This window comes from Coregonus clupeaformis, chromosome 37, assembly GCF_020615455.1.
Source record: "Coregonus clupeaformis isolate EN_2021a chromosome 37, ASM2061545v1, whole genome shotgun sequence".
NCBI lineage: Eukaryota > Metazoa > Chordata > Actinopteri > Salmoniformes > Salmonidae > Coregonus > Coregonus clupeaformis.
In genome coordinates, this window is record NC_059228.1 from 9,235,297 (window position 1) to 9,262,631 (window position 27,335).

The following is a 27,335-nucleotide window of genomic DNA, read 5'->3' on the forward strand; positions in this document are numbered from 1 at the left end:
AATCCAAGGGGTCTGAATACTTTTGCAAGGCACTGTATATAATATATACGCTATATACATCATGATCACAGGTAGTGGAGGTGGCGATGGGGTGAGGTTGTGTTTCTCTAAGTGGGAGGTAAGCTTGGCTTCTTCTTTATATGGTGTCGAGTAAAGCTTAAACCATGTATTTAGATTGTAGGTAAGTATTGTAGTTAGGTATTGTAGGTAGTTTATCTAGGTAGTTATTGTAGGTAATTATTGTAGGTAAGTATTGTATTCGGCTGAGCCCGGTGAAGCACGAGGCTAGCTAACCCACTACCTGGACCAATAAAGCTAGCTAGCTAGCGGGTAGCTACTGGTAACAATTAGCAACTGTGGATAGTTGTTTCCAATGTTATTTCACACTTAAGAGTACCTGTAATTATGCCAGCTAGCTACCTACCATTCAGCTGTTTTTCTAACCTCATTATCTGAAGCGTTAACGTTAGGTACTTAGTAGCTACTGTACTCGAAATGTAGCTAGCTTGTTGCTACCTGGATAGCTAACTAAACAATAGCTGGAACGACCTAGCTGTAATGTTTGGAGATGCTTTCTCTCCGTTGGGACAAACGCGAACTGGCTAAATCGATTCAGTAGCTAGCTTTACACTTAACTAGCTAACAGTAGCTACTAAGGGTAAGTTATAACCTACATTTATTTTTATATTATTTTTACATACTGGTAACCAGCGTCGTTCAAAAGGAATTTAAGACATGGGTGACTAGTTAACGTTAGCTTGGCTCTCTCTGTGTGTGGCGCAATGGCTAGCTAATATGCTAACTATTCTAGCTAGCTAACTAACTGGCTGAATAAGTTGACGACGTACTCACTCAAACTGTCAAAACTAACCCCAAAACTTTACACAACGTTAGACACGGACACGAATGATCTGTTTAGCGTGTTAACACACTATTGGTAGTTTGTTGTAACCGTGTATTGGTGCTAAACCATGTTATTGGAAGCTAGCATGCTAGTTAGCTATGGCGTCATAGGATAAGGTGCCCTGGGCGGTTTTCACAGAAGAATACTGTACCAAGTTAGCTAGCTGAATAAACTAAGTTAGAGTCTATTCCTAGAAAACATTGAACCGCTGTAGTTCACAACAATTATAATGTCTAAAGTGGAAGTTGGGAGAGTTATATTTGTGTGTTTCAGTGAAACGTAAGTGAGGGAGGCCCCACTCTCTCGCTTTCCCAGATGTTTAGTCAATTTCATTCCGATCTCCTTTGCATTATTGTAGCCTTTTCTGTAGCCTGTCAACTATGTGTCTGTCTATCTCTGTTCTCTCCTCTCTGCACAGGCCATACAAACGCTTCACACCGCGTGGCTGCTGCCACTCTAATCTGGTGGTCCCTGCGCGCATGACCCACGTGGAGTTTCAGGTCTCCGGCAGCCTCTGGAACTGCCGTTCTGCGGCCAACAAGGCAGAGTTCATCTCAGCCTATGCTACCCTCCAGTCCTTCGACTTCTTGGCACTGACGGAAACATGGATTACCACAGAAAACCCTGCTACTCCTACTGCTCTTTCCTCGTCTGATCATGTGTTCTCGCATACCCGAGAGCATCTGGTCAGCACGGCGGTGGTACAGGAATCCTCATCTCTCCCAAGTGGACATTCTCTCTTTTCCCCCTGACCCATCTATCTATCTCCTCATTTGAATTCCATGCTGTCACAGTCACTAGCCCATTCAAGCTTAACATCCTTATCATTTATCGCCCTCCAGGTTCCCTTGGAGAGTTCATCAATGAGCTTGACGCCTTGATAAGCTCCTTTCCTGAGGATGGCTCACCCCTCACAGTTCTGGGTGACTTTAACCTCCCTACGTCTGCCTTTGACTAATTTCTCTATGCCTCCTTCTTTCCACTCCTCTCCTCTTTTGACCTCACCCTCTCACCATCCCCCCCTACTCACAAGGCAGGCAATATGCTTGAACTCATCTTTACTAGATGCTGTTCTTCTACTAATCTCACTGCAACTCCCCTCCAAGTCTCCGACCACTACTTTGTTTCCTTTTCTCTCGCTCTCCTCCAACACTACTCACTCTGCCCCTACTCAGATGGTAATGTGCCGTCACAACCTTCGCTCTCTCTCTCCCGCTACTCTCACCTCTTCCATCCTATCATCTCTTCCCTCTGCTAAATCCTTCTCCCTGCGATCTCCTGATTCTGCCTCCTCAACCCTCCTCTCCTCCCTTTCTGCATCTTTTGACTCTCTATGTCCCCTATCCTCCTGGCCGGCAAGCTCCGTGGCTTGACGACTCATTGCGAGCTCACAGAAAAGGGCTCCGGGCAGCCAAGCGGAAATGGAAGAAAACTCCCTCCTCTCTATATTCTCTTCCTCTGTTTCTGCTGCTAAAGCCACTTTCTACAACTCAAGCCTCTGCCTCTAACCCTAGGAAACTCCTCCCTGCTGAATCCTCCTCCCTCTCTGTGGATGACTTCGTCAACCATTTTGAAAAGAAGGTTGAAGACATCCGATCCTCATTTATTAAGTCAAATGACACCGCTGGTCCTGCTCCTACCAGGTGGCGTGGTGAGAATCTGTCTCTGCACCACGTGCTCTCAGCACTGGTGTCCCCCAGGGCTCAGTTCTAGGCCCTCTCCTATTCTCTCTATACACCAAGTCACTTGGCTCTGTCATATGCTCACATGGTCTCTCCTATCATTGCTACGCAGACGACACACAATTAATTTTCTCCTTTCCCCCTTTTGATAACCAGGTGGCGAATCGCATCTCTGCATGTCTGGCAGACATATCAGTGTGGATGTCGGATCACCACCTCAAGCTGAACCTCGGCAAGACGGAGCTGCTCTTCCTCCCGGGGAAGGACTGCCCGCTCCATGATCTCGCCATCACGGTTGACAACTCCATTGTGTCCTCCTCCCAGAGTGCAAAGAAACTTGGCGTGACCCTGGACAACACCCTGTCGTTCTCCGCTAACATCAAAGCGGTGACCCGATCCTGCAGGTTCATGCTCTACAACATTCGCAGAGTACGACCCTACCTTACACAGAAAGCGGCACAGGTCCTAATCCAGGCACTTGTCATCTCCCGTCTGGATTACTGCAACTCGCTGTTGGCTGGGCTCCCTGCCTGTGCCATTAAACCCCTACCACTTATCCAGAACGCTGCAGCCCATCTGGTGTTCAACCTTCCCAAGTTCTCTCATGTCACCCTGCTCCTCCACACACTCCACTGGCTTCCAGTTGAGGCTCGCTTCTACTACAAGACCATGGTGCTTGCCTACGGAGCTGTGAGGGGAACGGCACCTCCTTACCTTCAGGCTCTGATCCTACACCCAAACGAGGGCACTACATTCATCCACCTCTGGCCTGCTAGCCCCCCTACCTCTACGGAAGCACAGTTCCCGCTCAGCCCAGTCAAAGCTATTCGCTGCTCTGGCACCCCAATGGTGGAACAAGCTCCCCCACGACTCCAGGACAGCGGAGTCACTGACCACCTTCCGAAGACACGTGGTTGTCCCACTGGCTATCATAAGTTGAATGCACCAATTTGTAAGTCGCTCTGGATAAGAGCATCTGCTAAATGACGTAAATGTAAATGATCAGACTGAGGAACTGATCAATAAGCTATTCACTGTAGTGAGGCACTCCGGTATAAGAGACAGCACAGAAGCCCATTCTCCCTGGCCTTCCATGTTTTTCTTCCTAGCTAAGGTCACATTTTATTTAGCATGCTGCTGTATTACCACTTAAGAGCACTGACAGGTAAAATATGAAAGAAGTTTAGCCGGGGAGGGGATGGATCTTTATTTATATATTTATTTACTTCATCTCGAAAACTCTTGCGGCTTGAGTAATGTTGCGAGTACGCAGGGAGCATGACAAGGAGGAGCGGCCCCGACAGAAAAGTTCATCACTCGAAACAGGACCCCAATACACCCCCCTCTTACCCCTCCTCCTTCCCAGCCGTCTGCCGACACCACACTGATAAAGTTACAATAAAGAGATACTGAAACAAAATCAATGATGAGGAGAGAGAGGAGGGCTACTGGATGGAAGATTCGCTACTGGATAGATAGGAGGTAGTGGAGAGGAGGGGGGCACGCGTCTGCACAGAATCCTTGTTCCCGGGAACATAGATCCACCATCTCTACCTCTGCCGAGGAGCAAGCCCCTGTGTCCCTTGATGCCACGACTCCCGGAAAAGGTAATCGTCCCAAATACTTATCAGTGCTCTCCATCGTCCCGGCCTGACAGCGGCGGGGATAATTAATTATACAATTTCGATGGGAATATCGACTAAACAAACCTATTAATCATAGCAAAAATCAATAGGCATGGACACATTCAATCATGTCCCGACCAATGATTACTCCTCTCAAAATATAATAATTATTTTCGAGAGGTGCCTCGAATTACATTTCTGTCAAGCCTAGTAGTTGATGAAGGATGCAATGGATTTATTTTTCTGAGGAGGAGGGGTGCAGGGGGGAACATTTATCCTTTTGGAAAGGTAGTTTGTTTTATAAGGATCATAGCACGGTGTGTTTAACTAGACTATGACCATCAGATTATCGCTGATGCCCCATTACACCATTTATCTTGCTGAGCCCTGCAGGGGAGGGGGAGAGGAAAGTGGGGGCCTCCTGGGGCACAAACACACACCACATAAACACACACATACCAACACAGAGACACAGACATACAGCCACACATACACTCACAGTATGTATACACACACACACACAGACAGACAGACTACTTGAAGAGTCATATGTGTCACATGGATTATTGGCTATTATTATGACATGGTCATTAGGAGTCCTGATGTGTGTAACATAAGTCTTACATGTGTCCAATTGCCTGTTATACGCTGTTACATATGTCCAATTGCATGAACATACACACATACACTTAGTGTATAGCTGTGTCCCAATAGGACGGGTCAGGATGATAAGAATCAGGGTTGTATTCATTATGACACACAACGGAAAACATTTCAAAGCATTTTGCAACGGAAAACGAATATGTGTGTATTGGACCAGGTCAAGGTAGTCCCTCGGTTATTCAATCCGTTTTCTTCTATTTGGTACCCAGTAAATATTTTCCTAGATTGAAATCAGTGTTTATACGAGGCAGGAAAGCGTGAGGGCATCCTTCAGACCATCTGCACCGCTCGCTTCTGTCACAATGACACCAACTGTGTGGCCTAATCGTTTTACCTCACCCCATGTCCCCCCCCAAAAAAACTAAAATCTAATTCTGCATCAGTGACTTTCATTTACTTGTTTTACAGTGAATTTTGGCCTCTGTCTAAAGATGACATGTTGTAAATGTTGAACATTCCTGTTACTTTGAATGTCCCAACTCCCAACTGAATGTCTTAATGGCCTCAATAAAAATGAATTGAATAAACCTTCCAGAGTTATAAAAGTTATCAAACAAAATTAATATCTTACCAGGGTCCCATTGTTTTCCCGGAAAACATCCTGGTTGATATAATTAAAAAGCTTCTTTTCAAGTTGAAGTACAACCTAAAAGGGGCAGAAGAGGGGAGGAGAACAGTGGACTGATTAATAGCGATCCTCATCTGAACCAGCACTTTATAATTAGAGCTTTAATTAATTTAATGAAGGGTAATGTGCTGTGGTGTTGGGAGCAGCATTCATTATGTCTGAAGTGTTCAGTACTATAACTCCACCTGTACACTTATGCCTGATTCTCGCTATAGGGCTAAACTGAGCACATTACAAAGAAGCTATTCCCTGTTCAGGTGAGGTGCTGTACATTAGTAATTCTGACAAAACTTTGAAGGTATTGTGTGTGTACAGTGCATTTACGTCTTGTTATGAACCAACTTCAATGCTGTAGCATACCTCGCGATCGTTCTCTGATTCTCTGAATATTAGCTTCTCGACTTCATTGGTGTCACCTACTCTGACCGTCTGCATGGTGGCAGTGGAACACAGACTCTGTAGAAGGAAAAGGAGGGTTAGTGGCAGGATTCCATACTTCTCATAGGATGGAGCAATATATCATACTGAGGTAGATTGAGATAGGCTTGGACAAAACAAATGTAACCATATATCGTATGGTGTCAAAGGATAAAACACAGGACATCACTCCCACACACACTCTCTCCCTCTCTCTGGCGGTACAGCCTACAGTACAGAAGGCTATACTGTATCACATTACTAATGACCATTCTACAGTCCACACACAAAACTCATGCACACCACTATGCATTTGAAGGATTTTTTTAAAGACCCCCCCCCACACCCAAAAACAGCCCCATCTTACTGTCCCCCTCTTTATTCTGTGCTATGTATTGACCCTGTGGACCGTGTGCATGGTTAAATTCCCCTTTGTGGACTCTTTTAACAATTAGTTAAACATTCAACCATCTGTGTTTGAAGACAGTTGAATGAGGTAATCCTTCAGCCAGTGGTTCCCATACCACACTGCAGGGAGCGGTCTGATTGAAATTCAAAGCACAGATTAGTTAATCAGGTCAAGCCAATATAACGGGCAGAAAAAGGGCCTTTAGACTGAAATGTCACAAATCAGTCCTGCTTGCCCGAAACGGCACACCAGATTAGAACAAACACCAAGCAGTAAGTGAAAGTGGAACAACCCTCCCCGGTTCCCCCCCAAAGCTGGTTTCTAAAGCCCTAACAAATCGCTCCATCTTTCACTCATTTAGGCCCTCCAAATGCAAGGTCAATATGGTCCCTGCCATCCAAATGCTAATGCGCTTAAGTGTGCTTAAGCAGCTTTGTGCAATGAATAGGCCAAAGAAGGAGCTGGAGAAGGGCAAGGCATATATACTTTCCCTGTCAAAAAGTCATTGTAGCCACACTAGCAAGAGATAATCCGAAAAATTTAATTTTTCGTCCACTTCTACGATGTTTACGAAAAACGTAGCAAAATTGGCAACTTTTGAAGTGTTTATTTAGAACAACTTCACAACTTATCGAAATTGAGCAAATCAGAAAACAAAACGCAGCCATCAAGTGAGCCTGAGAACGTTTGAACAAGAGAAAAATAATGAAAATTGAAAGAAGTTATCTTATTCAAATGAGCCTTTCAAGTTAGTGACTTGGTAGCAGCGTTTGGCCCTCTTGTTCTTCCCAACCGAAGCCCTTCTGTCAGCTTTGCAAATCCAAAACCCAGCCAAGCAGAAATCCCTGGCCACTTCAGAGCCAGCAGCGCTGCCAGAAACCCACACAGCTTACTGGACAGAAAAAAACTGATATTTCAAGGACAGAAATGGCCTCTCCATTCATGTTCAAATTATTTCTGTAATCCAGTGAGCGTTGGCCTCGACCAAGAAATCTGTTATTTGAGCACAAGGGTCAATGTTGCTTATCACTATACATGAATATGTCCCGACCACAAGTCAAAAGCACACCTGCGCAAGCAAGCACACAGTTGTTTGTATTTTTCTTCTAAGAGCCCAGTGGCTCATTGGTCCACAATGCTGTAGCTTTTCTGTGTCACACCTTTTGCCAACTGTTTCTGACTCCGAACCGAAAGCTCAACAAGGAAAAACGACATTGACAGTGTCGTGTCGTGTATTGTGGGGAAATGATTTCACTTGGTCTACATTTTAGTGAAACTATAACATTTTAGGGAAAACCAGTCAATCTGAGTGTAATATTATTTTAGGATCAACTCAGTTTTTCAGAATAGCGTGCCTACAGTACCAATGTGGGTCCTCTACACACCCAGCAGTATGGTGTTGGTCTGTCCTCACAGTTGTTCAGGTTAAGCAGTTCCGTGGCCAGGCCTGACGTGATTGATTCATTCATTCATGTGTTCATTGACTAAGACTGATCAGTGTGTCATGGGAGTCAGAGGCGGCTGATTGCACGCCATTGATCACAGTGCGTTCCTGTCGTCCGGGGATGCCTCAGCGAAAAACAACCTCCCCCTCCTCTTCCCTCTATAACTCCATCACCCCATCCCTTGTATAGTTCAGCCCGGTCCACCAACCCACCAGCCCATCGGCCCATACAGGGACCTTCGTCATGAGATACCCCCCTAACTTAACAAAGAGGCAGGGTAAATGAGAACCCCATGCCACCGCTTAAGTCTTCTAGATCAATGCAGGACGGGACTGCCAGGAGAGCCCAGGTGCTCTCTCAGATATAAGAATAAATTAATATAAAAAAATCCTTGAGTGAGAAAACAAGGACAGATGTTGACCACGATTTAACCCAAGCTCACCACCGCTAATTGTGGATCCTGCATCTGGTATAGAGGCACCCTGGGTAATGTGACCGCTTGGGTAGGGGTGTGGGAGGCGAGAGGAGGGGGGCTCCTGAACAGAGCTCTCTCTTCTAGTAGGGCCAGTGGCTGGGCTGATCAAAGAGCCTGCGTCTTTTAAACACATTACATCTAAACACGCTCTCATTGACCCCCCAAATGATATTAACATAACACATTACATCTAAACACGCTCTCATTGACCCCCAAAATGATATTAACATAACACATTTGAGTTGAACAATTGGCTTTTCATTTGGTACATGAGGATAAGGTGGAGAAGAAGGAGAAAAAAAAACAGGACAGCTGTCAGGGATGAGAAGTTTGGAAGGAAAACAAATATGTAGAGTTGTCCAGTGGGATGTCTTCACTGCTTCGGAACGCCAATAGTCTCTCTAACAGCCCATACAAAGAGAGTTCCCGGCCCGGCAAAGCTATGCATTGTGGGTCTCGGGTCAACACAGGAGACGGGGTGCCTGTTTGTCGAGGGGTTAGAGGAGAGGTTGCCCCCCGTGCATCTTGGGGGATGGCGCTTGCTTTGTGCTTCAATTGAATAATCTCATCGGTGTGGGAGAGGCTATACGGACACGCCTGGTGCCTAAATTGATGACGTATGTCGTGCAGCTGAGAGTTGAGCGGAGACAAACAGATTAGGTTCAGTCAGTCGTCCTGATGAGCCCTTCCCAGCTAGCTAGTTTATGCTTGTGGCTAGAAACTTCAGCGAGAATTTGAAACTTGTCTGCCCAAGTTGGGACTTGGGAGAGTGTTCAGAATCATTCAATTTTTTAATTGGAGTAGTTGTATTTATTTTTTACAAAAATGTAGATGTTAAATTCAGTAGTTGTACATTTTAGATGAACATCACTACAATAAATGTGCTTTAGCTGTCACCCTGGCCTGATATTGGATACACCATCTAGCTACTTCTCTCTCCTTACTGCCGGACAGCAGTGCTCGGCAAGCGGGAGCGAAGTACACTGTGCCCAGTGTTGTTGTGTGGCCGGCTTGCAACTCTCCCCATTGAGCAGTAGACTGTATCACGGTGACATCCAGATGGTAACTACCAATATTATAAGTTATTTATTGTGTAGGCTGCTATCCTATTCAATATAAAATCAAGTGGGATGGAACAAATTTCCCCCATTTTAACTACCGGCAGTGACATGCGATATAGCTTTCCGGTGGGAAGCAGCTCACGTCGGCAAGCACCTCATTACAACACCTTTGCACTGGTCATTCGCACCGGCTTGTCATTACGTTAGCTAATTGGCATGTCACGATGACATCCAGATGGTGACCAATACTACAAGTTAATTCTCCCTCGCCCATCTAAATATCACTTTCTTTTACAAGTTTTAACTAGTGCCATGCTGTGGTTGTTCCCAGCTAGCCAGCATAAACTAGCTAGCTGGGAAGGGCTCATCAGGATGACTGACTGAACCGAATCCATTAGTCTCTACTCGACTCTCAGCTGCGCAACATACGTCATCAATTTGAGCACCAGGTGTGTCCGTATAGCCTCTTCCCATCAGTGTCCGAGAAGGATACGGGCGGTGAAAAGACCTCTCTATTCCAGCTGCTCTCTTTAGAGACGAGGTTAAAGCAATCTGTCCCACTTCAAAGCACCGACTGCCTTTCTCCTTCTGCTAGTGATCCAGCCACGCAAACAGATGGAGAAGCTTGGCTGAGCCCGACGCAAACACAACACTGACACAACCAACAAAACCATGGCACAACCCCCATTTATTCAACCTGGCCACAAGCCAACCAGCACACCAATCCCACAACTAAGAAAACCTACTGTACTCAAAGCCAGTATCCCCCTCTTGCCCTGATATAACTTCCATTCAGCACATCCCATACAACGTGTAGACATACATAACACATTTCAGTGTTATGTATAAGGCAGTGTTTCCCAAACCGCTAATCGACTAACCACAGCAAATCCACAGATATATTGTAGTACTAGCACACCTGATTCAATTGGTCAACTAATCACCATGCCCTTCATTGAATCATGTTTTGGAATACATCAATGATGTGAAACAGCTGGGGGTACTCGAGGAGAGGTTTGGGAAACACTGCTGTATGGTTCTAGATGAAGTATCCGGCTCACGAGACATTTTTTAAATGTATTAAATATCATTATATTTGAGTTACGATTTTTGGCCTAAAATGACTCATTCCATGATATACAAACAACCTCCAATAGATGGCGCTGTAGCCTGGCAGTGCGCTCTGTATTTGGGCCTACAGTCAGATTCAGAATGCGCTCAGTCATCATAGCCACTTCATTGCTCCGACTCCCGAGTGGCGCAGTGGTCTAAGGCACTGCATGGCAGTGCTAGCTGTGCCACTAGAGATCCTGGTTCGAGTCCAGGCTCTGTCGCAGCCGGCCGCAACCGGGAGACCCCTGGGCGGCGCACAATTGGTCCAGCATCGTCCAAGGTAGGGGAGGGTTTGGCCGGCAGGGATGTGGGTTTCCCACGGGGGGCCAGTATGAAAAAATAAAATAATAATAATAACACGTATGCATTCACTAACTGTAAGTCGCTCTGGATAAGAGCGTCTGCTAAATGACAAAAATGTAAATGTAAAATTGCTTGATGACTTTTGACGTGAAAAATGAGTGCTGCGAAAATGATAAAAGTGGACTCTGAATGTTATGTGTTTAAAGAAGAATGGACAGCAAAATACTTTTTTACTAATATTGGACATAGGGCGGTATATCTGATATGCCAAGAAAGTGTTGCCATTTTTAAGGAATAGAATCTCAATTGTCGTTTTTTCAAGCAAGCATGCTAACTACGTTAGCAATCTGTCCTCTCAGGAAAAGGCAAGGAAGGCCTCAAAACTTGCCACAAACTTAAAAGCCCAACAAAATACGTTAACTAAACGGTGCTCTACTCAAGACTCCGTAACTAAGGCAAGCTACATAGTTGCACATAAAATCGCAAAGCAGAGCTAGCCTTTTACTGAAGGGGAGTTTGTGAAAGAGTGTATGGTGGAGACCGCTGGTATACTTTGTACTGAGAGTAAAAGCCAATTTGAGAAAATTAGCTTATCACGCAGAACCATCACCAGGCGCGTGAAGTGATAGGTGAGGAGCTAATCTCAGAGTTGAAGAAAAAAGCAGATGGCTTCTATCTTTTTTCTATAACACTGGATGAGAGTACTGACATCAGAGACACCACTCAACTTTGCATTTTTGTCAGAGGAATAAATGAGAACTTTGAAATAACAGAGGAACTTCTTGTGATGGAATCAATGATGGGAACAACCAGGGGCTCTGACTTATATGACAGGGTGTCTGCCTGCTTGGAAAAAATGAATCTACCGTGGAGCAAACTGACAAATGTCACAACAGATGGATCACCAAATCTAACCGGTAAAAACATTGGCCTACTAAACGGATTACAAGACAAAGTAAAAGAAGAAAGCCCTAACTCGGAGGAATTGATATTTCTTCACTGTATTATTCATCAGGAAGCCCTGTGTAAAAGTGTGTTAAAGCTGGAAAGTGTTGTCAAAGTGGTTGTAAAACTTTATATGGGCAAGTGGGCTTAACCATCATCAGTTCATTCAGCTGCTCAATGACACAGAGGCAGAGCACCAGGACTTGTTGTACCATTCAAATGAGCGCTGGCTAAGCCTGGTGAAAGTATTTCGCTGTGTGTGGGAACTGAGAGGGGAGATAGGTTTGTTCCTTGATATGTTTGGTAAAGCTGACGACTTCTCAGTGTTGAAAGACACAGACTGGCTGGGCGACTTTGCTTTCGGTGTGGACATATTGGGGCATCTGAACGATCTAAATGTGAAACTAAAGGGAAATTGTGTTTTTGAACATGAACTGTATTCCAACGTGAAAGCATTCAAGGCCAAACTTATGTTGATCTCCAGACAAATGAGTAGCCGGTCTCTCGCTCATTTTCCGACACTGGCCGCACTGAACGCGCCCACATCGCAGTCCCGCACTGAGACATACAGTAGCACTTTGATCGACCTGCATGCTGAGTTTTCCCGCTGCTTCTCAGACTTCACCAAGATTGAGACTGAGCTGGAGCTTGTATCATGCCCCCTGTCTTTCGACAGTGAGAAAGCACCACCAGACACACAATTGGAGATCATCGACATCCAATGTGACAGTGCTTTGAAGGAGAAGTACAAAACAGCAACAATAGACCAGTTCTATGGCTCACTGAATGAAACAAAGTTTCCAAAAATTAAAAAGCACGTCCAAAGGATGCTTGTTTTATTCGGGTCCACATATGTGTGTGAACAAACATTCTCAGTCATGAATTACAACAAATCCCGTCACAGGTCAAATTTAACAAATTACCACTTGTCAGCTGTTCTGAGAATCTCTACATCAAAGATGACACCAGACTTTGATGCCCTTGCCAAGAGAGGTGACCAGACCCATTGTTCACATTAAGACTTGAATAACCGTGACTGAGGTAGGCAGGGATTATGATTTTTCATGCTGATGGTTATGCAGTTAGAATTATCCAGCAATGCACTTGGATACAGGTAATAACTAAATCAGTCAGATTTGGGCTGAGGTGATTGGATAACTGTAAATATGGCTCACAATGGAGATGAGAATTGTTCCTTAATATGCTTTCAAAAACAGACCACTCCAAATGAAACGGATGCTCTTACCATATGCTGCCCTCAAATGTTTTAATAGTTGTTGTTTTTTACACATCTGCTGTTACATTTTGTATGTCTCCAGTCATATAATATATATTTTTAAGTTTGCATATTGTGACTAAGTTTGATTGTACTTTACAAGGGTAGAGATGCAGGATCTGTGTGTGTGTTTGACTGTGTCTGTGATGTTATAAATTATATACATTTTGTGATTTTATTTTGAATAATTTGTTCACAAAAAACAAGGGTAGAGATGGTACAATGGTAGAATTGTTCTGCAAGCATATGTACACCTACAGTACATTAGTAGTTGTGTGTACTCCCGAGTGGCGCAGTGGTCTAAGGCACTGCATCGCAGTGCTAGCTGTGCCACTAGAGATCCTGGTTCAAATCCAGGCTCTGTCGTAGCCGGCCGCGACCGGGAGACCCATGGGGCGGCACACAATTGGCCCAGCGTCGTCCAGGGTAGGGGAGGGAATGGCCGGCAGGGATGTAGCTCAGTTGGTAAAGCATGGCGTTTGCAACGCCAGGGTTGTGGGTTCGATTCCCACGGGGGCCAGTATGAAAAATAAAAAATAATGTATGCACTCACTTAACTGTAAGTCGCTCTGGATAAGAGCGTCTGCTAAATGACTAAAATGTAAATATGTGAAAATGAATAAAGGCTTCACATGTTTTGCCACACATATAGTATGTGGCCCATCACTTGGTTTCACAAACTCAATGTGGCCCTTGAGCCAAAAGGTATACCCACCCATGTTCTAGGTAGTATTTCCTCCTGTATCTGAGGTCATAAGTCTACTCCTCTCCACCAGGGTTCCATGGGCATATGTGTGGCAGTGTGCCAGGTGACTTCCTTGGCATGACAATGGGGCAATGGTGGCTTCATGGGATTTACACCACAGGGGCTCCGCTTACATCACTCAACCCAGCCACTGGGTGATTCCCATCTAGAGTTGCAAAGATACCGGTAATTTACTTAAGTTACCGGAATCTACAGTAATTTTGGTAATTAAAAGAACATCTAGGGCAATCTATAGTAACTTTGGTAATTTATACTTCAATAACTTTTCATATTGTATATAGTATTCATTTATTATATAACTGTCCATATTGTCCATGAGTTTCTAGTAGATAGACCATATGGTTCATGAGAAAATAGCCTAATTAATGAAAAAAGCATCTAATCAACAATGGCATTATTTTCAATTAACTCTGCAACTCTTCCAACTAAATACTTTTTCACAACTGCCACCAGTTTGATACCAAAACATTGACAACAAATACATAGACATATTAAAATAAATACGTTTGTAAAAAAAATATATATAAAGGATATTTCATGCTGAAACGCTCATATTAAACACCAATGGAATTCACTAAATCGATGGTTTATGTTTAGGATAATGTTTAACAGCTTTGTCATTCTATGTTTTAGTTTTAAATCATCTTTTTCTATTATTTCATATATTTTAGATGTGATAAGGCCACACAGAAGGCCAGAGATTATTACAGAAACCTGTGATAATCTGAAGTACCCAAAAGGGCCAATAAATGTCTTGTGATATATTACAGAAAATCCTTGAAAGAACTACAAGTTTCCAGTAATATAGCCTCCCTTTGCAACAATATTCCCATCAAATCATTTCACATGCCTACTGTTCACTCTCCCGTCACTGCCATTCCACCCAATATAATAACTCATTGAGTGTGTCTAGAGCTTGGCGATTAAATCTCTATTTTTGAGGAGAAAGAGAGAGACGGGACAGAGAGTTGGAGTATGGCCCCTGGGCCGCCGTTGCTTAAAGAGATCATTCTCCATTACGCCGAGGGGGGACAGGGCAGGGCTGGCCTTGGTGTCAACAGGGGCGGTGGCATTGTCGTGGCATTGTCACGGCGTGCCATTATTTTCTCGCCGCTGCACGAGGGGACTTTCCAACCTGCTCGAGTGGTGCCAACGGCTGGCAGGTTTAGCTTAGCGCTCTCCTCCTCTCTTCCCTCCCTTCATCAGTCTGCCCTGCATGCATGATTGAGACATCTGCCCAAACGGTGAGGCGCTCGGATCCAAAGTGGGAAAAACAAATGTACCCTCTACTCCCCACCCGCCACTCATTACCCAGGGCGCCTTTAAATCAGGGCTGACCCAACCTCCCCAACCGACCTGCATGGAGTCCAGCCAGTGAGCTCCACACTCTCTCCCTGCGGGTTGCTAATTAATCCCACTAAACACAGCAGATTCACCATTGCCATGGATGAAGAACTAGGAGGGGGGATTTAACATGGGGGGGATAGTTCACAGATCTGGTTCAGTATTCATAAAGCATCTCAGTAGGAGTAGAAGTAGGATCAGTTTAGCCTTTAAGGCCATGGATAAGATAACATGGACAGGACAGGGGGACTTGATCAGAGATCAGCACTCCTTTCCTGAGACTCTTTATTATGGGCCCTGACTGTGGCTTTACCCTGCTACCCTCACTGTTATCCTGTTACCCTATTTCTGACCCAGACTCACACCAGGTTAGAGGTTAGTCAGGACCATGCATGAACGTCTTTCTGGTCGGAAGAATGGTCGTCCCTTCTCACTGCCTTGCCTTAGCATCCCCCACCACAGACACTGATACATACACACTCGCATGACTTCCCATGAGCCCCATAGTGTGAGAGCTGAAGTACTGTGATAGCAGGCCACACTACGGGGTTCTCCTAGTGTGCAACGCCCCCTCTCAAATGAGGCGAGGTAAAGGGGGCGTGCGAGGTAACGATAATGTGCTCTATTTATCTTGCGCATTATAACATCTGGGAAACTTCTCCAAAACAACGGGTGGCGTTGGGAGGGGTGCCATTCTTGCCCCTCTGTTACCTTCAGGGCCCTGTCAAATGCATTTGTCCTTTCTGAAGCGTAATGGACAGGCCACAAATCATTCAGGACAACATGACGCTGGGGTGGGGGTGAATGTGTGTGTGTGAGCATGAGTGTGACTGTGTGTGTTTGGCCCCCTGGTATATAACTTCTCTTCTCGCCCATTCTCCAGGGCCCTGCAGGACAAATTACCCTGGCTTGGTTGTTTTTAGAGGCAATGCAGCACATAGAGAAAGGGACAGGGCTGAAACACAGGCAACAGGCCCATAAAAATTCATCACTTTGACCCCGCCGAACTCACCCTGCTGGAGGTTCCAGAGTAGACACACCCTGCTGAGCTAGGAGCATGCACACAGGCAGTAGACCCCCCCCATCACACCCACATATTGCTAAATATCCAACTTTACCAAACTTTCACACATACATGCTAAGGCAAAGAAACAGACAACAGCTCCTAATCACAGACACATTTTACCAACACAATGGGCGAAGAAAGACGTCTCAACAGGAAAAGGCCACCAGATTGTTCATTGTGTGTGTGTGTGTAAGAAGTAGTGGCAGTAAAGGAGGCACTCCTCAGCGTATTAGGCTAAGTTAGAGGAGTCATTGTCTCAGGCCAAGCTCCTGACACATTACTACCACCTGTACAAAGAGAGCCTAATGAAAGATTTAATCTGAAAACCCTGGTCAGCCCACCTCCCCTCTGACACTTTAAGTCAGCAGTTTGAAACCAATCACAGCAGATGTCCGCAAGACTGTTTAACACACAGAAATTACTCTCCTACAGTCAAACGCTTCAACAGCTTGCCTTTCTTATTGGGATAATGCTTCATTTGAATATTGCTAGAGGGAGGTTTTGGTTCCAAACAGGCCATAAACAGCGGAGTGGACATCAATGTTTGTGCAATGAATACTTTTTCACATCTCAGAAGAAAAACTATCCTCCCAATGAAAAAACTATAATAAAATGAAATCGAAACATCAAGTGATGATTACAACGATGCAGCTTTGTGGCCATTACAGATCATATACACTTACTGAGCATTACTGGGAGTTGTATTTACTCACATATAGTGCTTTCAGAAAGCATTCATACCCCTTGACTTATTCCATATTTTGTTGTGATACAGACTGAATTAAAAATGGATACAATTATATTTTTCTCTCACTTCTCTACACAAATTACCCCATAATGACAAAGTGAAAACATATTTTAGAAATGTTTGCAAACTTATTGAAAATGAAATACAGAAATAACTCATTTACATAAGTATTCACACCCCTGAGTCAATACATGTTAGAATCACCTTTTGCAGCGATTACAGCTGTGAGTCTTCTGGGTATGTCTCCAAGAGCTTTGCACACCTGGATTGTACAATATTTGCACATTATTCTTTAAAAATTCTTCAAGCTCTGTCAAGTTGGTTGTTTATCATTGCTAGACAGCCATTTTCAAGTCTTGCCATAGATTTTCAAGACGATTTAAAGTGCATTCGGAAAGTATTCAGACCATTTTACTTTTTCCACGATACAGCCTTATTCTATAAATATTTATCCTCCTCAATCTACACACAATACCCTATAACGAAATTGCAAAAACAGGTTTATATACATTTTTGCAAAATGATTAAAAATACAGTGAGGGAAAAAAGTATTTGATCCCCTGCTGATTTTGTACGTTTGCCCACTGACAAAGAAATGATCAGTCTATAATTTTAATGGTAGGTTTATTTGAACAGTGAGAAACAGAATAACAACAAAAAAATCCAGAAAAACGCATGTCAAAATTGTTATCAATTGATTTGCATTTTAATGAGGGAAATAAGTATTTGACCCCCTCTCAATCAGAAAGATTTCTGGCTCCCAGGTGTCTTTTATACAGGTAACGAGCTGAGATTAGGAGCACACTCTTAAAGGGAGTGCTCCTAATCTCAGTTTGTTACCTGTATAAAAGACACCTGTCCACAGATGCAATCAATCAATCAGATTCCAAACTCTCCACCATGGCCAAGACCAAAGAGCTCTCCAAGGATGTCAGGGACAAGATTGTAGACCTACACAAGGCTGGAATGGGCTACAAGACCATCGCCAACCAGCTTGGTGAAAAGGTGACAACAGTTGGTGCGATTATTCGCAAATGGAAGAAACACAAAATAACTGTCAATCTCCCTCGGCCTGGGGCTCCATGCAAGATCTCACCTTGTGGAGTTGCAATGATCATGAGAACGGTGAGGAATCAGCCCAGAACTACACGGGAGGATCTTGTGAATGATCTCAAGGCAGCTGGGACCATAGTCACCAAGAAAACAATTAGTAACACACTACGCCGTGAAGGACTGAAATCCTGCAGCGCCCGCAAGGTCCCCCTGCTCAAGAAAGCACATATACATGCCCGTCTGAAGTTTGCCAATGAACATCTGAATGATTCAGAGGAGAACTGGGTGAAAGTGTTGTGGTCAGATGAGACCAACATGGAGCTCTTTGGCATCAACTTAACTTGCCGTGTTTGGAGGAGGAGGAATGCTGCCTATGACCCCAAGAACACCATCCCCACCGTCAAACATGGAGGTGGAAACATTATGCTTTGGGGGTGTTTTTCTGCTAAGGGGACAGAACAACTTCACTGCATCAAAGAGACGATGGACAGGGCCATGTACCGTCAAATCTTGGGTGAGAACCTCCTTGCCTCAGCCAGGGCATTGAAAATGGGTCGTGGATGGGTATTCCAGCATGACAATGACCCAAAACACACGGCCAAGGCAACAAAGGAGTTGCTCAAGAAGAAGCACATTAAGGTCCTGGAGTGGCCTAGCCAGTCTCCAGACCTTAATCCCATAGAAAATCTGTGGAGGGAGCTGAAGGTTCGAGTTGCCAAACGTCAGCCTCGAAACCTTAATGACTTGGAGAAGATCTGCAAAGAGGAGTAGGACAAAATCCCTCCTGAGATGTGTGCAAACCTGGTGGCCAACTACAAGAAACGTCTGACCTCTGTGATTGCCAACAAGGGTTTTGCCACCAAGTACTAAGTCATGTTTTGCAGAGGGGTCAAATACTTATTTCCCTCATTAAAATGCAAATCAATTTAGAACATTTTTGACATGCATTTTTCTGGATTTTTGTTGTTGTTATTCTGTCTCTCACTGTTCAAATAAACCTACCATTAAAATTATAGACTGATCATTTCTTTGTCAGTGGGCAAACGTACAAAATCAGCAGGGGATCAAATACTTTTTTCCCTCACTGTAAGTATTCAGACCCTTTGCTATGAGACTCGAAATTGAGCTCAGATGCATCCTGTTTCCATTGATCATCCTTGAGATGTTTCCACAACTTGATTGGAGTCCACCTGTGGTAATTTCAATTGATTGGACATGATTTGGAAAGGCACACACCTGTCTATATAAGGTCCCACAGTTGACAGTGCATGTCAGAGCAAAAACCAAGCCATGAAGTCGAAGGAATTTTCCGGAGAGCTCCTAGACATAATTGCGTCGAGGCACAGATCTGGGGAAGGACAACAAAAAATGTCTGCAGCATTGAAGGTCCCCAAAAACACAGTGGCCTCCATCATTCTTAAATGGAAGAAGTTTGGAACCACCAAGACTCTTCCTAGAGTTGGCCGCCCGGCCAAACTGAGCAATTGGGGGAGAAGGGCCTTGGTCAGGGAGGTGACCAAGAACCCGATGGTCAGTTTGAAGGAGCTCCAGAGTTCCTCTGTGGAGATGGGAGAATCTTCCAGAAGGACAATCATCTCTGCAGAACTCCACCAATCAGGACTTTCTTGTAGAGTGGCCAGACGGAAGCCACTCCTCAGTAAAAGGCACATGACAGCCCGCTTGGAGTTTGCCAAAAGGCACCTAAAGACTCTCAGACCATGAGAAAAAATATTATCTGGTCTGATGAAACCAAGATTGAACTCTTTGGACTGAATGCCAAGCGTCACTTCTGGAGGAAACCTGGCACCATCCGTACGGTGAAGCATGGTGGTGGCAGCATCATGCTGTGGGGATGATTTTCAGCGGCAGGGACTGGGAGACTAGTCAAGACTGAGGGAAAGATGAACAGAACAAAGTACAGAGAGATCCTTGATGAAAACCTGCTCCAGAGCGCTCAGGACCTCAGACTGGGGCAAAGGTTCACCTTCCAACAGGACAACGACCGTAAGCACACGACAAGACAATGCAGGAGTGGCTTTGGGACAAGTCTCTGAATGTCCTTGAGTGGTCCAGCCAGAGTCCGGACTTGAACCCGATCGAACATCTCTGGAGAGACCTGAAAATAGCTGTGCAGCGACGCTCCCCATCCTACCTGACAGAGCTTGAGAGGATCTGCAGAGAAGAATGGGAGAAACTCCCCAAATACAGGTGTGCCATGCTTGTAGCATCATACCCAAGAAGACTTGAGGTTGTAATCGCTGCCAAAGGTGCTTCAACAAAGTACTGAGTAAAGGGTCTGAATACTTACATAAATGTGATATTTCAGCTTTTTATTTTTAATAACTTTGCTAAAATGTATAAAAATTATAAACAGTTTTTGCTTTATCATTATGGGGTATTGTGTGTAGATTGATGAGGGGAAAAAACAATTTAATCAATTTTAGAATAAGGCTGTAACGTAACAACATTTCCGAATGCACTGTAAGTCAGTACTGTAACTAGGCCACGCAGGAATAAGGCTGTGGCGGTCATTACATTTTGTCAGACGGTAATTGTCATGCAAATAACTGCCGTTCTCACGGTAATTGACCGTTGATCAACAAACACGTTCAGCATATCCTGGCTTCCACGCATAGCCTACAAGCCTTTGATGCAGACCTTTGGAACATCTACATTTAAAAAAGTCTAATGAATCCATTTAATATAGCCTACACAATCACAATAAATCCATTATTTATTTTAGACAGGTCTAAAGAAACAAGATATGAAGAAAATGTAGCCTATTTCAGAAGAACAGAATAACATATTCTGAGTTGTCCTTATGTTAGGCCCTGATCTGGCTATGCTATAAGGCTGTGGGCTACACTAGTTAATTTAGCAGACAAGATTTGCTTAGAATTCAGTGGCATTATTTTATAGTATAAAGAATACAATTGCACATGAATAAAATAGAAAGGATATTTTCCCCAAAAGATTTCTGAGGGAGAGCGCACATGCGGCTATTCTGTGTTGAGCGGTTAACAAAGAAACAGGCAAAACCAGGCATATCGCAATGTTTCAAAATACATTCGCGGGAAAACATAGTTTGGAAAGCAAATGGTTATTGCTGTAAAGAGAAGACAATGAAAAGACTAATCTGTGTTTTAGTTATCAAAACTCTCAACTTAATTGAGTGAACAATAGCCTATCTTATCGGCACCATCGGCAATATCCCCGGTGAGTGCGCACTGCAAATATTCACTATTTATCATTGTTGAGTCAGTGCTACTTAAAAGTTTGTTTTTGGACAATAATTTCCTCCTCCAGTTTAGATGGACGTCATATTCTATACTGAACAAAAATATAAACGCAACATGTAAAGTGTTGGTCCCATGTTTTATGAGCTGAAATAAAATATCCCAGAAATGTTCCATATGCTTATTTCTCTCAGATCTTGTGCTTAAATGTGTTTACATCCTGTTAGTGAGCATTTCTTCTTTGCCAAGATAATCCAACCACTTGACAGGTGTGGCATATCAAGAAGCTGATTAAACAGCATTATCATTACACAGGTGCACCTTGTGCTGGGGACAATAAAAGGCCAGTCTAGAATGTGCAGTTTTGTCACACAACACAATGCGACAGATGACTCAAGTTTTGAGGGAACGTGCATTTGGCATGCTGACTGCAGGAATTTCCACCAGAGCTGTTGCCAGAGAATGTTAATTTCCCTACCATAAGCCGCCTCTCCAATGTCGTTTTGGCAGTACGTCCAACCAGCCTCACAACCGCAGACCACGTGTAACCACGCCAGCCCAGGACCTCCACATCCGGTTTCTTCACCTGCGGGATCATCTGAGACCAGCCAACCGGACAGCTGATAAAACTGTGGGTTTGCACAACCTAAGACTTTCTGCACAAACGGTCATAAACTGTCTCAGGGAAGCTCATCTGCATGCTTGTAGTCCTCACCAAGGTCCTGACCTGACTGCAGTCCGGCGTCGTAACCGACTTCGGTGGGCAATGCTCACCTTTGATTGCCACTGGCATGCTGAAGAAGTGTGCTTTTCACGGATGAATCCCGGTTTCAACTGTAGCAGGCAAATGGCAGACAGCGTACATGGCGTTGAGCAGGCGAGTGGTTTGCTGATGTCAACATTGTGAACAGAGTGCCCCATACTGGCGGTGGGGTTATGGTATGGGCAGGCATAAGCTACGGACAACGAACACAGAGATACAGTGATGAGATCCGGAGGCCCATTGTTGTGCCATTCATCCGCTGCCATCAACTCATGTTTCAGCATGATGATGCACGGCCCCATGTCGCAAGGATCTGTCCTAGTTCTTCCATGGCCTGCATACTCACCAGACATGTCACCCATTGAGCATGTTTGGGATGCTCTAGATCGACGCGTACGACAGTGTGTTCCAGTTCCCGCCAAAATCCAGCAATTTCACACAGCCATTGAAGAGGAGTGGGACAACATTCCACAGGCCACAATCAACAGCCTGATCAACTCTACGGGAAGGAGATGTGTCGAGCTGCATTAGGCAAATGGTGGTCACACCAGATACTGACCCGTTTTCTGATCCACATCCCTACCTTTTTTTTAAGGTATCTGTGACCAACAGATGCATATCTGTATTCCCAGTCATGTGAAATCCATAGATTAGGGCCTAATGAATATATTTCAATTGACAGATTTTCTTATATGAACTGTAACTCAGTAAAATCTTTGTAATTCTTGCAGGTTGCGTTTATATTTTTGTTCAGTGTATTTGTGTCTCCCCTTCTTGTAGGCCTATTATACGGAAAACGTTGTTTTTATTCATCTGTTTGTCAGTGTCAGCAGAGTAGGCTACCCTGTAATTTGTCATATTAAAAAAGATTCTGCTAATGTCTACAGTCATATAAAGTGTAGTAGAATTGCATGAAATGTGTTAATAAAAGGCCATATTTTCCTCAAGTAAAGACAGAAGAAACATATCTGATATAGCCCATAGCCTACTCTCAGCTATACACGCTCAGCCATGCACTGAACAGTCTTTTTTGTGATAATACATTCACAAGTGATAATATTGTCACCCATCAGACTATTCTTAATTTAATCTTGTCTTTACTACACTGAACAAAAATATGAACGCAACATGTAAAGTCCCATGTTTCATGAGCTGAAATAAAAGATCCCCGAAATGTTCCATACACACAAAAATATTATTTATCTCCAATTTGGTGCACAAATTTGTTTACATCCCTGTTAGTGAGCATTTCTCCTGTGCGGCATATCAAGAAGCTGATTAAACAGGATGATCATTACACAGGTGCACCTTGTGCTGGGGACAATAAAAGGCCACTCTAAAATGTGTAGTTTTGGCACACAACACAATGCAGCAGACGTCTCAAGTTTTGAGGGAGCGTGCAATTGGCATGCTGACTGCAGCAATGTCCACCAGAGCTGTTGTCAGAGAATATAATGTTAATTTCTCTACCATAAGCCGCCTCCAACGTCGTTTTAGAGAATATGGCAGTACGTCCAACTGGCCTCACAACCGCAGATACGTGTAACCACACCAGTCCAGGACCTTCACATCCGGCTTCTTCACCTGCGGGATCGTCTGAGACCAGCCACCCGGACAGCTGATGAAACTGAGGAGTATTTCTGTCTGTAATAAAGCTTTTTGTGGGGAAAAGCTCATTCTGATTGGCTGGGCCTGGAAGGGCATAGGCCCACCCACTGTGGAACCAGGCCCACCCATGGCAGCACCCCTGCCCAGTCATCTGAAATCCATAGATTAATGCCTAATGAATTTTTTTCAATCGACTGATTTCCTTATATGAACTGTAACTCAGTAAAATCGTTGAAATTGTTGCATGTTGCATTTATATTTTTGTTCAGTATAAATAACATGTGTGAAATTAGTTTGGATTTAGAATGGACCATTATCATGCACCTGTCGGAACATACGTCATCCATATGCACTTAAATAGCAAATAGAGGACGCTTTTCCTGCTGTTCATTTTCATGCCAGCCAGGTAGGCTACTCCTGTTGTAAAGTGACGCAATGTGCTTAATATTAGGAAAGTTAAAAAATAAATACAGTAGGCCTAGCCTATAGAAAACTAATGGGATCCTCCTCTTTTTAATAGAGGCCATCAAAACTCAGTTCTCACACAATTGCGTAGCCTATAGAAATGTTGCGCAACATGAGCTCTCATAAAGTGTTTGATTAGATTTTTCGATTGCATTTGCATTGATGTCTGAGTGATTAGAGGGACAATAGAGTGTTGCGTACTAGGCCATTAGTGAATGGCAGGTAGCAAGTTTGGTAGGCTACTAATGACCATCAGCAACATCTGAATGCAGTTTTGGAGAAGCCTTGTTACCGTGACTAAACGGTTCCATGGAATTTGACTGCGGTCATGACTCGTGACTGCCGGTGTGGCGGTAATACAGTCACCATAACAGCCCTACTCAGGAACATTCAATGTCGTCGTGGTGTATATTTGGCCTTGTGTTTTAGGTTAATGACCTGCTGAAAGTTGAATTTGTCTCCCAGTGTCTGTTGGAAAGCAGACTGAACCAGGTTTTCCTCTAGGATTTTGCCTGTGCTTAGCTCTATTCAGTTTATTTTTATCCTCCAAAAAAACTCCCTAGTCCTTGCCGATGACAAGCATACCCATAACATGATGCAGCCACCACCATGCTTAAAAATATGAATAGTGGTACTCAGTGATGTGGTGTGTTGGATTTGCCCCAAACATAATGCTTTGTGTTCAGGACATACAGTTCCTTTCTTTGCCACATTTTTTGCAGTTTCACTTTAGTGCCTTACTGCAAACAGGATGCATATTTTGGAATATTTTGATTCTATACAGCCGTCCTTCTTTTCACTCTGTCATTTAGGTTAGTATTGTGGAGTAACAACAATGTTGTTGATCCATCCTCAGTTTTCTCCTATCACAGCCATTAAACTCTGTAACTGTTTTAAAGTCACCATTGGCCTCATGGTGAAATCCCTGAGCGGTTTCCTTCCTCTCCGGCAACTGAGTTAGGAAGGACGCCTGTATCTTTGTAGTGACTGGGTGTATTGATACACCATCCAAAGTATAACTAATAACTTCACCATGCTCAAAGGGATAATGAATGTCTGTTTATTTTCTTTTTCTACCCATCTACCAATAGGTGCCCTTCTTTGAGAGGCATTGGAAAACCTCCCTGGTCTTCGTGGTTGAATCTGTGTTTGAAATTCACTGCTCGACTGAGGGATCTTACAGATCATTTTATGTGTGGGGTACAGAGATGAGGTAGTCATTAAAAAATCATGTTAAACACTATTATTGCACACAGAGTGAGTCCATGCAACATATTATGTGACTTGTTAAGCACATTTTTACTCCTGAGCTTATTTAGGCTTGCCATAACAAAAGGGTTGAATACTTATTGACAAAATACATTTCAGCTTTTCATTTGTAATTAATTCGTTTAAAAAATCTAAGAACATAATTCCACTTTGACATTATGGGGTATTGCGTGTAGGCTAGTGACACAAAATCTCTATTTAATCCGTTTTAAATTTAGGCTGTACACATCATTTGGAAAAAGTTTAGGTGGGTGAATACTTTCAGAAGGCACTTTAGAATCAAATGAAATCATTGTTATAAAGAAAAACGATGTTTGCTCATTCCACACTAGCTAGTGAGCAATTGAAGGGAGGGTGAGGCTGTGTGTGGAGGAGGTGTTGTTGTTGGAGGGTCAATTAGAGAATATTGGAGAGGTGATCAGCGATTACTGGTGCTCCTGTAAGAGAGCAGAGGCTCTGCATGGAGTTCATTACCGTGCTGATCAATATAGATCACGGCTGAACAATTAATGAAGCTCTAATCCTCCTGTCCCCTCTGGAGGGTGAGACCTGGGCTGTGTTCAGTAGGTACCAAATGGAATGAAAACTAGGACTAGTTGAATTTGTTCTATATATATTGTTCTATGTTCTATATTTTCTATAATTTCTTTATTGAAAAACCACAAAATTGTAAGTCTACAACAACACTTAAACCACATCAGGAGACCAATTTTGAGGTCTGGGGAAATGTTTTAGAAATGTAGATTGTTGGGTGTAGTTACCCTTTAATTCAAGTGCACACCAAGCAAGATCTGTTGTTTAGCAGTGTTTTAGTAGCACACTGGATTGATAAAAATAACCATGATATCATTCTGCCAGGTAAGCATAGGCTACTTTGTAGTTAATATTTCATTGAGAAGGTTTTTGGGAAATCCATCTACCAGAAGACTGTTTTCATTAGCATCATCGCTAACGGCTACACAAAGTGGTAGACCTGCTCACGGCAAACACCCAGGGGCATTCTCGTTGCCTCTTTCAGAAAGTTGCAGGAAATACAAATCACTGATTCTGTTCATGTCTTATGATAAACTTGGGCAAATTAAGTCAATTTCAATATATTTCGTTGATTCCCTAATAAGGTCAATACATTTTTGAATATTGTTGAATTCCGTTTTAATGCCTGGATTCCATGAGGGCCCTAATTATCATATTTGGACCAGAATGAGGCTCTCCACTACCTATTGTTCCTGCAGTGATGATTCACCATCTTCATCAAATGTTTTCATAATTTATCTGCAGATAATCGCCAAAAAGCCTAGGCTTACCATTAGCTTATGCAAATTAGGGAGCCAAATGAACATCTATCTCACCGATGCGATTTGGTAGGCTAGACTCTCACTTTAGCGTCACTGTCTGGCAAGCCCCGACATACAGTACGAATTATTTATTTTTTAAATGTATGCCCTCACTAACTGTAAGTCGCTCTGGATAAGAGCGTCTGCTAAATGACTAAAATGTACAAATGTAAACCTAGAAAATCTTTTGGTTTACTTGTCACCATGGACATATAACCACATTGCATGATTTATGAATGGGAAAGGGACAGTGGTGACCGTCATTCAATACCTGTTTTGAGCCACACCTGTTTAGCTAAAAATAAAACATTTAAATGTGTATTTATTTATTTTGCATGTCAAAAAAAGATTTACAAAAATCATTGCGTTAATAAAGCTGCATCCAAACATGGTCTCTAAGTGTATGTTGTGTAGTAAGCTGTTAGTAGCCCATGTGCCTCATCCTAATCATTTGCTTCCTTTTACCCTCATAACTTAGCCTACTGTTCTGACTTGGTGGTGCACATTTAGCCTATAGCCTGTTTTAGAGAAATGTCATCATCAAATATTGTAAGAGCTTTCATTGTCTGCTTATATGCCCCCTTTATTTATCCTACGGTTCTGACTTGGTGTACAGGGAGAACACTGTAAGAATGGCCCATGTTCTGAATTCTGTCGCTGTACATTTCAAAAGTGCTGAACAAACAGTTATATTGACTATGTCCATCCTAGCTCGCTCATTAACGTCTTAATCGAAA

General features: G+C 43.5%; 1 protein-coding gene across 2 annotated transcripts in view; it reads right to left on the minus strand.

The window, feature by feature from the left end:
* The window catches only part of LOC121553490 (inositol polyphosphate-5-phosphatase A), a 286,624-nt gene that overhangs the window by 31,614 nt on the left and 227,675 nt on the right, over positions 1-27,335 (minus strand). For both annotated transcript variants that reach the window (XM_041866626.2, XM_041866625.2), the window contains exons 10-11: positions 5,863-5,958; positions 5,446-5,520 (exon numbers count right to left, since the gene is read on the minus strand). In XM_041866626.2, the coding sequence (XP_041722560.1) occupies positions 5,446-5,520; positions 5,863-5,958 (171 nt within the window). The remainder of the gene's footprint in view (positions 1-5,445; positions 5,521-5,862; positions 5,959-27,335) is intronic.